Here is a 12,934-nt window from a genome sequence, read left to right as displayed (position 1 = left end):
TTTTTTTTACTCCTGCATGTATGGGTGCTTCCCAGACTTACTTTAAAGGAACTTCTATAACATTAAAAACAATAAGGAACTTTATGTTCATTTGTTAATATCCTCGTTCAGACTTGTATTCTTGCTGTACAGATACTAGAACTGTCCAGTTAGTGATATTTTCTAATTTATTAATCAGTGGCCTCATTAATCTTGTGCATTAGATTAATTGAGTAGTACTCACCTTCTACAACACTCCACCCTTGTACAAGAAAATAAAAAAGGATGAGAAGGGGTACAAGTTTCATGACATTGACCATCACCTTTTCATTCAAGATTTGTTATGTGTGGAACTCGCTAATGTTCATAAAGATATGTATTAATAACACAGACATCAGGTGATGTTTCAATTAAAATTTGTTTGTCAGCATTTACACATAAACACTGAAAAATCTTGCATGATCTTACAACACAACTACCCTTCAATTTCTAATCCATAGACATGGGTAGAAACAGCACGCACATCACCAAGTTGAAGAGTAGAGTAAGGAACTAAACTGTGAATACATGAAACATTACCAAGTTAAAAGGAAGCCAAAAGTAAATAACACCTCCCCTCTGAACACTTGAATTTTTTTGAAAGATAACAAGCTGTATGCTGTATGTTCATTGTCTTGCAACAGGACGGCTTTCATTCCAAGATTGTTAGCATCAACTGCTAACTTGAACTATTTACAAAAATCTAGTATCTTTAACACTGGAACATTCTATAAAAAAAACTTTCAATTTATTGAATGCCACTTCATACTCATGATTCCAAACAAATTTTTGTTTCTTCCTAGTCTAGTTTATGAGTGGAACCACATTCATAGAGAAGTTCTTACAAAATTTATGATAATAACTGGCCATGCCAAGAAATCATTTAAATGATCTCTCATATTTTAGGGTTGGAAAATCCATAATAGCTTGAATTTTAGCTCTCACAGGCACCTCATCACCTTGGCCAACCATGTGATCCAAATATTCCACTTTGGCTTGTCCATATTCATTTTTTTGCTAGATTTACAGTCAAATTTTCTCAGAGCAGCCATCTTAAATATTTTGTGAAATCTCTGAAGGTGTTTTTCCTAAGTGTTACTGCATACAATCAAATCATCAGTACATCCTTTCACATCTTTCATAGCCCTAATACATAGACTAATTAAATGGATGAATGTGGCTGGTGTATTCTTCATTCCAAAAGGCATTACTTTGTATTCATAAAACCCTTGTGAGGTGACAAATACAGAGATGTATCCCCTGCCATTTCAGCTAAAGGAACACACCAGTACTCCTTCAATAAATCATATTTCCTCACATACTTGGATTTACCAATATTGTCAATAAAACTATCAATTCTGGAGATTGGAAACAAATCACTATTATTTACAGAATTGACTTTTTTTTAAAGTCATTGCAATATCTAGCATTATCATCTGGTTTGGGCACAAGAACACATGGTGAACTCCAGTTAGTTTGACTTGGTTGTGTGATGTCAGATTTCAGTATGTACTGAATTTTTCATTTCATTCATTGTGCTGTTTTCAGATGTGACTCTGTATGGATTTTGCTTTATAGGCTTGGCATCACTGACATAAACATCATGAAGAAAACAGTTGACTTGCTTGGAACATCAAGAAACAACTGTTTATACTTGACAAACTAACTTGATAGCTGTTCTTTTTGAACTGAACTTAAATGTGCCAATTTTGTATCAAGATTTTCTAAGATTTCAAAGTTATTAAATTTAATATTCACAATATTTTTGTCTTCATTATAATTTCTGGTGACATCAACATATTTCTGATCACCATTTCTGGTTTTATATACATCATTGATACTTGATACAACAGATGTCTCATTATGATTATAGTATTGCTGCAGTTTATTGATATGACACATTTGAATTGGGTTTTGATGATTAGGTATTACTATTACAGAATCAAGATGATTCACTTTCTTTACCACATGATACAGGCCATGAAATTTGGTCTGTAAAGGATGTCCTGTGACTTTATCACCTGATTTAAACAACCATTCTTTTACATTTTTGTAATACCAAGTTTTCATTTTACCCTCTTTTGACTTAAGGTTTTCTTGAGTTAGCTTGCACACCCTACTGAGTCTTATATTAAACTTGGAAACATAATCCAGTAAATTCAGCCTCTTTTTCTCTTCTCTCAACCAAATTCTCTAAAATAACTTCAGAGGACCCCTCACTTTACAATCAAATACTAACTTAAATGGACTGAAACCAAGGATCTCTGTAGCTGACTCATCGGCAGCAAAACAACAATAAAGAAATAATCTCATTCCATTCATTCTCATTCTCATAACAGTAGGTTTTAATCATGGCCTTAAAAATGGAATGAAATTGTTTCAAAGCTTCTTAAGGCTCTGGGTGATATGCACTAGACTTGATCTGCTTGGTTCCCAGTTGCTGAATGACTTGTTGAAAAAAACCAGACATAAAATTTGATCTCTGATCACATTGCACCTCTTTTGGAAGCCTAACTAAGGTAAATAATTTGATGAAAGCCTTGGAAATATTGCATTCCCTAATATTTTTTAATGAAGTAGCTTTGGGAAATCTGGTGGTTGCACACACAATTGTTAATAGATATTTATTTCCAGATTTTGTTTTTGGCAATGGACAAATACAATCAGTTATAACTCTGCTGAATAGCTCATCAAATGGAGGAATTGGCTAAAATGGAGCAACAGGAACTAGAACACTAGTTTTACCAACCATCTGACACGTGTGGCAAGTTTTACAAAATTCAGATACATAACACACAAAATCTGGCCAAACAAGTCTCTCATTACCTTGTCACATGTTTTGTTCACACCTTCATGTACAATCAATGGATTCTCGTGTGCTAGTCTCATTATCTTGTATGCTTTGGACACAACAATGTAGTATACAATGATCCACTTTCCATCAATGAGAATATTGGCTGATTGCTATTTTCTCATTAGTACCCCATCTTTAATGAAATATCCTGCATGGACATTCTCTAACTTATCAACAAATACAGCAATCTCGGGATCTCTACAATGCTCTAAAAGAAGCCGGCTTTTCAAAGACAATTCAACTTTCATACTACTTTATCTCTCAGACTCTTTACAAATTTTATTTCTGAAAGAGTCTTTGATAAGAGATAAATGATCATTGTCCTCTTTATGAGATATAAATGTATCTGACATATCAATAAAATCATTCTGTAACATAGCTTTAATTGCTGTTTAATTTTCATTATATACTGATGCCTTTTTGGTCATTGCTTAACTCATTGCACAGGCTAGAAATAAATGCAACATTCCTGTCTCAACAAATTTACTATCCTCACAAGAACTTCAAAACAATGCAAGGATCAGTAGTCATTTGACTGCCTACCAAGATCGTCCCTTAATTGGTAAAGTAGGCCTAACACCTACAGTAATATATTCTGAGATTAAATTGGGCTGTAAATAAACTTTATGCAGAGGTACATTTACAAAACTATCCTTAATATCCTGGGCTAAAATAAATTCATCAGTGTCTGACTCATTAAAAAAGGCATTATTTTCTGCAATAACAAAGGCTTAGTAGCCTGAGTGCCCCAAATAATTTTAATAGGCATGGAATTAGACTTATCCTTGTTAATAGACATAAAACTCTTTGACAGAAATTCTTTTCTCACAGGTTCAGACTCAGTGGTTCTTGTGGGAGGAAACTGGAGCATAAGGTGACACCTTTTTATTTTTTGCTTTCAGGATCCAACATTCAGAAATTGTTTGACCTTTATGCTTACAATAATGGAAGAGAGGAGCAATATAACCTAATTTATTGGACTTCGTATCTGAACTTGATTGGCAACTTTGATCAAATTTTGGAGCAAAGGAGGGCTTGGGATCACTAGCCAAATGACCACTGGAACTGCCACTGCTTCCTCCGTTTTTATGAGGAGGAGAATAAAAATATTTGGCTTTATTGAATCCAACCTTGGGAGTTTGGCAAAATCAGCAGCCAGTGTGGCAGCTTGTTGTAAAGTTCCTACCTTTCCTCTTTTAAAGATAAGGCTTGATGTCATCCTTAACACGCCTTTTAAAATCTTCTTCCAAAATCAGTGGTTTCAGACTTTCAGAATTGTCATTTACCTTTTAGGTGTGCACCACCTTTTAAAATAAACTACTTTCTGATGGGTGAATTCCACATAGGTTTGGTTGTTTTGTTTTCTATAAATATAGAATTTTTGCCTGTATGCCTCATGCCTCAGGAAATATTTCATAGGATTTGCGAATGACAGGTTTTACAACATTATATTTCATACAATCAATTGAGAGTGTAATGTGAGGTTCTTGAGCTTTGCCTCTAATGACTCTTTGTGATAAAAGTAGCCAGCAACTGTTGGACCATTTTAAACTTTAGGCTATCTTCTTGAAATGTTGAAAATATTTATCAACCTGATGCTCATTAAATGGTGGCACCATTTTAACATCATGACTAGGGTAAAATGTTAGTGATGGTTTTATGCTAGAGCTCTCTTGATTTTTAATTTCAAGCTCTTTTAGTCTGATCCTTTCTTATTTCCATTTCTTTTTCTAGCCTTGATAATTCTAATTCTCTTTGCTTGCCTAAAATTTGGCAAATTCTGTAATGATATATTTAATAAATTCAAAATTATGGTATGCATATTTTCCTTAACATAGGCTTGGTCAAATTCATTCACTTCATATATATATATATATATATATATACACACACAGAGTTAAACATTGAATTGAAATTTATATGACATTTAATGTGAGTTCGTTTTTTGTAAATTTTTAAAAGTTGTTTAGCTAAGTATATTGCAAGTTTTTGATTAAAACAAATTTTGGAAATAATACATATTATAGAAAGCCTGTTAATCAGGAAAATGAAGACAGATGTGAACTAGACAAACAGTGTAACAATCTCTTAACAAAAGATATAAACAAACACCTCTAGCTTTGTTCCTCTGCTTTTGGTATATAGATGATAGATTTGTAACCTGGTCACATACCAGGGAAAACCTTTCTATGCAATGTTATACTTTTAAAACTTGTATGCTTCATCTTTTATTTGAACAGACAGAACAAAACATACAGTTGATAATGGTAACTGAAGGTGAGGGAAATATACCTTTCTTAGATGTGTTTGTTTGAACACAAAGATAAGGTGAATATTACAGTTTACTACACACCCACCCACACAAATAAATAGATGGATTTTAGGTCATACCACCACTTATTATTACACTGGGCATCTTTTAAATGTGTTGTAAGAAGAGTTAACAGTGTATGTGACCAAAATAGCATTGAGACTGAACTTAACATCATGAGCCTGTCATTGAAAAATCTAGAAATTGGAGAATACACCACCTACACAAGGAGACATTTGTGTTGAACCACTTTGTCTTGATCAATATTTGATGCATATTCTACCACATGCATCAGGACCTGAAGAGATATATTAACAGTTTGAGGTGACCATTGTATACACTAGTTTGAATACATCAAAAACATAGTGTTAAAAAACAATCTATGGGTGCAGTTATGAAACCCATGTAAGTGAAACAGAACAGGTACTTAATGTACAATATAAAAAAATACAATAGATCATCATCAGAATGGGTTCAACTCTCTGGAATATCCAAGGTTTAAAGTGAATGAATTTAAGTATTTTGACGGATTTCAATGTAATGCACAGCACCTGTATGATAGTGATCACTGTATTGAAATAACTTTTCCATAAAGAAAGTGATGGTTTTATTAAAATAATTTGTAGTGGAAGTAGTTTTTTAGTACACACATTACAAGCTGAAGTTATTACATAAAAAATTAAATTACTTTTCTGTTGTGTAACGGAATGAGGTTACTGGTCTGTTACCTGTATATCCTTAAATATCAGAGCATTGTATTGAATGAGATAAACATCACAAACAAAAAGAGTGAAGATAACTGATAGAGAAAACCACTTCTGGAAATTGAAAATTAAAGAAACTGAATGTGAATTCAGGTGAAGAACTTGTCAAAATTTGTCTTAAAAACTGTGTTTGGAATGACATTTTTCAGTTATTTCAGGACATTTGATCTATTTTATTATTAAACCAAAAACCTTTGAGTAACTGATAATTTAATTTTCTTAAAGATGTATTTTTTTAAAATTTAGAGTATTTATTTTCTTGTAGTATGATAGTTTTTTTTAGATTTTGATCTCGATGAAACTTGACAATTTAAAACTGATTGTTCCTGACAAAGTTGCTGCAGAAGTATTCTAGGCAATGTTTCTGATTATTCATCCTACAACATTTTGTTTTTATTTTTTATTTTTATGCATTTGTTAATTCTTTTTTTTATATGCATTCATATTTTCTTGTATTCTCATGCATATAATCAGTTTAAATTTTATATTCTATTTAAAATGAGCCAGTAGCATTGTTTTACCAATACATTGTGTTATTCAAGATACATTCAGTACTGTATTTATATTCTACTTTTTAAACATATGTAGTTTTTAATATTTCATTAAGCCTAATGGCAACTCCTGAAGAGGATTGGATTCTAGCTCCAGTATAAAACCAAAAAAAAAAAAAAGGTACAATATATTAGTGTGTTGTAAATCCATTTGCTATGAAAATATGCTATGCTTTTTATCTTATTTATAACACATATTAAATATGGATGAATTTGAGGATTATTAGTTCATCTGATATTGCAGTTCTTGGTTAAAGCTCTTTAGTTAAATTGAGGTTTTCCTTTCATCTGACAAGGGAAAGTTTGGCCTTTGCCACAGAACCAGTATTTGCAAGTTTAGCCAATTTGTTAGGAAACAATGAAAACATGCCAGTACCACCACCACCTGATTTAAAGGATTTTAAGTTGTTTGAAGTGGAAATTAAATATGGACTTCTTCAGGTGAGTTGTTTGTTCAAAGTTGTTGGTGTAAGAATGTTTAAACAATTAATTAACAGGTTATTTTACAAACACAGCTATAACTTATGTGGTTACATGCTGAAGTTATTATACATCTTTTATTGACTTTCAGAATATTTCTCATGAACCTTTCTTAAATAAAGATACTAATTGTTTGAAGTAAGAATGCAGCTGTCTGCAATAAGCTGTCCTGTTTTATTTGTAAATTGTTTCATTGTCATACAGGGGAAGGAAGTTGAAATTAGGTATACTTATTTCCTGTTTTAAGGAACTTCTAATAACATAAGAAAATACTAACAGGATTTCTGATGAATTAATTAAAGCTGCAGCCAACATGTGAAAGCTACATTTATTTGATACTGTGTATTTCAGTTGTAAATACTCAGTTTTCTTTTTGTGCATGTTTCTTTGTTTTTCAGATAGGTGAAGGGCTTGTTTTTCTTCATAATGATGTTAAGATGATGCATCGGAATATTTGTCCATCATCTATTATCATCAACAAAAGTGGGGCTTGGAAAATCGCAGGATTTGATTTTTCAGTTTCATGCTCAAATCCCCATGAACCACAGGCATGTTATTTCATCTATTTGTCATAGTTTATATTTAGTAGTTTATGACATAGTAGACATGTTAGATATTTCTCAGAGTTCACGATAGCATAGACAAGAACTTTAAAAAAAGTTACTTTTATTGAGTTTTTATTGATAATAAAGCTATGAGGACAACAATGTGTAAAAAAGACTTTCAGAAACTAGTCTTAAAAGAATAAGATTCATACACTTAAATAATAAATTGTTAAATTAAAAAGAAAAAAGTAACTAGTGTATAGGAACAGTATGATATTTTAAACCAGAGTACTGATGTATGTAGGACAAATAAGATTTTTGTACCTTGGTTTCACAATATTAAGCTAAGAGGTAATTTATAATTGTTAATTATATGTTTACTGTACTTCTTTCTGTCAGGGATGCATAATTTTAACCTGAATGTGTTGTTATGTATATACACTGTATTGGATATATTTTTCAGAAGTTAAAAATCTGTTCTCTTTGAAAGTCAGACACTTGTTACTATTGTGCATGAAGTGATCTTGTAATTGTGTAAGAATTTATGAAATTGTATTTTTATTATATCAAGAAAAACAAAAAAATCCCTGTAATTCTTATTTGCAGATGCAAATTTCTCTCTCTAAAAATGGGATATATTTAAAATTTTAAATTTTCTAAATATTTATTTTGTGTTTTTTGAAACTGCTAAATCATGGAATGTTTGTTTAGTCTACTTCCTTCAAGATTTCTAGTGCTGAAGTGATTGAAATATGATTAATGGTATGGTTGTTTATTGAGGCGATTATATCTGTTTAAAACAATTTAATTTGACAATGATTATCAGAAAGAAATAACATTATTTAGTTGTTCTGTATTTCAAGTATATTTAAGAATCAGATTATTATGTCAGGTAGTTTCACAGCTACTTGATAGAATATGAGTGTACAAAGAAGTACATGTTTATAAGTATTATTGTAATGAGACATTAACACATCAGAAAGACCACATACTAGTGGTGATTAGAATCATGGCTTAATTATTATCAAAGATAGACTACTAATCATTTATTAGTATTTTTGCAATAAACATTTTAAAATGAGTAATGATCATTTAGAATGTGGCTTTATTGTGATTAAAATAATTAGTCTTAATCCTATTATGTGAAAGCATTACAAATGTTTTTATTTATTTTTTGCAGTTGTGATCTGACATTTAAAAAACAAGAACATTGAATGTGAAGTTTACCAAAGTTTAACTGTGCACTGACAAAACATTAATATCTTTTTAATTAGTTTAATGTTTTTGCCACACCCACCACCCACCCATCCACACACACACACACACAATAAGTGAAACATCTCAATATCAGTACTTGGTTTGCTGTAATAACTTGAATTTAAATAATATTTTGTTAGGTACTCATTTCTTGAAGTCGAAGTATATTTTATCTTACCCATTAGATGCAAAACTGATTTGAGAATTTGATGATTTTTATATGAGTAAAACATATATATTTGTGGTGTATTATATGTGACATTTATATCTATGATGATTAGGTTGTATAAAATGATATTTAGTGTGTGTTATGTGTTTACTGTCATATTGATAATTTAAAGTTCCCTCTTTTAATTAAACAATAATGCATAAATATGCATTAAGGTGCTTATGTGTAAATGTGTTTGTGTACAAAAGATGTGAATGAAAATAAAGATAAGAGAAATTTTTTTAGAATAAGTCAAGAAGAAGTTAAATTATGATAAATGGACAGTTGTTTTAGGGTTTTGTGTACAGAAACAGGACAAATTTGTTCAGGATTGTTCAGCTGTGCTGTTTTTTAATTTTCACAAATTGAGTTGCTATTTTTTTCTTTTTCCAGCCAGAGTTTCCTTTTTATGAGTTGGAAGCTGATTTACCACCTGCTGCCCAACCAAATTTAGACTATGTGGCTCCTGAATATGTTCTTACACTAAAATGTGACACAGCAAGTGATATGTTCTCTCTTGGAATGATGGTCTATGCTGTGTTCAACAATGGGTCTCCTATTTATAATAACTGTGGAAGTCTTTCAGCTTTAAAGAAAAATGCAAAAAGGTGTGTTATCATATAAAGAGAGACATTTTTGTGAAATACCAGGATTTGCATTATAAAATAAGACTTATAAAAATTGTTATTAAAATTACTTTTGAAGAAAATTCTTTAAACAGTCATATTTAAAGTTTTATTTACTTACTAGTTCACAAATAGTGGAACTTTAACATAATCTTTTGTAATAATATTCAGTTTTTATCTGTCCTGAAAGTGCATGTGCATCTCATTTCAGCAGATGTAAACAAAAGAAAGATATAAATATATGTTAGTAGAGATGTAGGCATTTCGCACAACAGCACATTAAAAGCTTATCAAAATTTTTAAAAAGGTCTGACATCAAGTCATAGAATAACATTATAAACTTATTTATTGATAGTATTAATTACAATAAGGTTGAACTGTGTAACCAAACAAAAAAAAAAGTACACAAATTGCAATGTAAACTTATCTATTTTTAATGTAGCCCATACTTAATAAATGTAGGCTTAACTAGTGCTAGCCCTAAGACAAGTAGACTGGCATATTTTGATGTGTGTAATTATAATTCTTTTGTATTATTCTAGAAGTTCTGTATCTAAAGAAGTAATGTTGCAGTAAATATACTAATTTGACTTCAGATTATAGCAGGTCTGTGCTTGTACTTCAATATAACTACTCAAAGAGAGCTGCCAGTATCTCAGTTTTTCAGCTAAAAGTAAAATACCTAACTGCTTAAATTTCAAAGAGTTTTGAGGTAAAACTGGAATTTTATGTTTTTAATTAAAGAAAAAACATGGTTATAAACATTTAAAAGTATTGTTTGGATGTTGATTGTTTGTTTCTTTGTTGCTAGTATTACAAAGTTATGTTTTTTTAGTTTGATAATTAAAAACCTTGTATTTGTTGTATTTCAGTATTTGATTATAAGTTTGAATTCTTTATATTTTTCTTTACCTTTATGTGACCTTTAACATAACTAATTTAATAAGTATACTTTGCTAAGTATTTAGTGTTTTTATGTACAAAGCAAACCTTATTTCTTGTTTTTGTTTTTCATTTAATATATTAATATACATATAATAAGTTTCTGTAATGCCATTTTTTGGTAGTGGCCTATAATTTACATCATTGATTAGCAACAAAACTATGAATTGATATTGTCAGAAAGGTTTGAATGCTTAATATATATATTGATTTGTTTGAAAATTTTGGTGATATAACAGCAAAATAGTTTAATTCAGGAGTTGTAGCATTGAGTTGTAGTAAAAGCAAAATAAATGTTACCAAGGATTCCAGTGAAGTAGTATTTCAGCTAAGCCTTATATTGCATTTGTGTATTAGGTCTAGTGTTGAAATTAAACTTCAAATAGATCTACTATTACTAATATCAGAATTGGATAATATTTAACTATATGTGTATAAGTGTGAATGCTTAGTATTTAAATTACACAGTTAATGTTTACATACTTTGTAACAACTTAGAAAAGTTACAATGTTAATGGAAAAATAAAAATATAAGAATGTTTAAAAATGTTGTATTATGCAGTAGTAACTAAAATGATGAAAAGTTTTCCAATTTCTCTTAACATTTAAACATTATCAATGTTTGGGTACAAATAAATGTGAAAAAGATGTGGTTTTAATGTGAATAAATGTTTTTTAGTTAATTTAATGCAATCTTTACAGAGTTTTCTTAACATCCATAATTTTTATGGGTATACACTAGTTTTATAATAATAATTTGTCTGAATGGTAGTAATTTTTGTATTTACAGTAAATATTTATTGTTATATGTGAATGCTGGTACTGAGTAAAGCTTTGAACTCTTTAACCAAACAACTGCTAGGTTACTCACCAGGTTATATCACTAAGGATTAATGATTGCAGCAAATGAAACTTGGCACTAGAAAAAGTAGAACAAAAGATAAAATTGTATTATGTAACTTACAAATACAGTTTTATTTTAACTTGTGTTGCACAACCTCAAAACATTCATGTATTAAGTAACATTAGAACATTTGTCATTAAGGTGAAGATGACAGTTTAATGAGTCTGCAAAAGTGATGTTTTAAAACCTTTTTTTTTCTTCTTCTTACAAATGTCCAATTTTTATTAATGAAAATTGGGAAGACATTATAAATGTTAATTAGCCATCTCTAGGTGCATGGAAGTAGAACATCTAAAGCTGTCTCATTGATAAAAACTGGTTTGAAGGAATTTGCAAGATGCCCAGTTGATCTGATATTGACAATATATTATGGATTTTCCAAGTCAATATTTTATTGAACATATATAAATTCAAAACATCAACATAACTGTAAGTTATTTTGCTGTAAAAATCTTTACAAAACTTCAAACTGAAAACAAGCTTGATATGTGAAGATGTATTTACCATAAAGAAAAATAAAATGATTGCAACTAATTAATTTAGCTAAGAATTAAATAAATTATTTTGAATTATGCAAGCTGCAAATGTAGGAACTGACCATTCTTAGTGCTAAAGTAGTATCAGTTATATATTTAGTGAAATATGATTTGAAACCTTGTAAATCATACAACTTCAAAGTATATTATTATTAATATAATGTGTACTTCTCTCTTTATAAATCAAACTACTAAAAAAAGATCTTGCACTTAGGGCACCACATTATCAGTTTTTACTACTTTCTACATGAATCTTATTAGTGTGAGAAAGATAGGTACTTCTGTTTTCTAAGTTGTGTATATATAACCATGTAATATTTGAAAAACCTGTATACAGTTATTGTTGAAAAGCCAATACAAGTAGCATAATTGTGATTGGTTTACATTTTTACAATGTGTATTTCACTCTGATGTGTTTTTATAATACAGTTGCAACAGTTGTCAGCATCAGTATTCTCCTGCTTTCCTTCAGAAGCTAAAGAACATTTCAAAATGCTATTGAATGCAACAGCAGAAGTTAGGCCAGATGCTCACCAGTTTTCAAAGGTACAGACCTCTGGTTCAAAGAAGCATTTTATTCTTAAGTTCAGAAGCATATTAATAAAAAGTTTGGTATGAATACAGATTTTTGTGATTTTTATATTAATTATACTTTGTTTTTCCAGTTTCAGTTTTTTGAAGATGTTGGTGTAAAAACACTTCAGTATTTGGATTCTCTGTATCAGTGGGATAATTTACAAAAGTCTCATTTTTTCAAAGGACTTCCACAAGTTTTGGCCCAAATGCCAAAGGTATCGGAATTAACTCTTACCATATAATTTTAAGTTTGTTATAATGTTAATGCAAGTTTGTATAAACTTGAAATCAGATTAGTATAGCCAGTGTAAAGAAAACAACAAAACATTATGAAGTAGGAATATGAATGAGCAAGAGGTAGG

The 12,934-nt window shown here is 30.1% G+C and overlaps 1 protein-coding gene across 1 annotated transcript in view; it reads left to right on the top strand.

Moving 5' to 3' along the window:
• The window catches only part of LOC143226323 (SCY1-like protein 2), a 44,033-nt gene that overhangs the window by 4,549 nt on the left and 26,550 nt on the right, over positions 1-12,934 (top strand). Inside the window, exons 4-8 of the mRNA XM_076457135.1 lie at positions 6,795-6,939; positions 7,377-7,526; positions 9,382-9,600; positions 12,426-12,542; positions 12,662-12,787. Coding sequence (XP_076313250.1) covers positions 6,795-6,939; positions 7,377-7,526; positions 9,382-9,600; positions 12,426-12,542; positions 12,662-12,787 — 757 coding nt within the window. The remainder of the gene's footprint in view (positions 1-6,794; positions 6,940-7,376; positions 7,527-9,381; positions 9,601-12,425; positions 12,543-12,661; positions 12,788-12,934) is intronic.

Source organism: Tachypleus tridentatus, chromosome 9 (genome assembly GCF_004210375.1).
Source record: "Tachypleus tridentatus isolate NWPU-2018 chromosome 9, ASM421037v1, whole genome shotgun sequence".
Taxonomy (NCBI): domain Eukaryota; kingdom Metazoa; phylum Arthropoda; class Merostomata; order Xiphosura; family Limulidae; genus Tachypleus; species Tachypleus tridentatus.
Note: the sequence above shows the minus strand (reverse complement) of the source record. Positions and strands in the feature narration are given on the sequence as shown.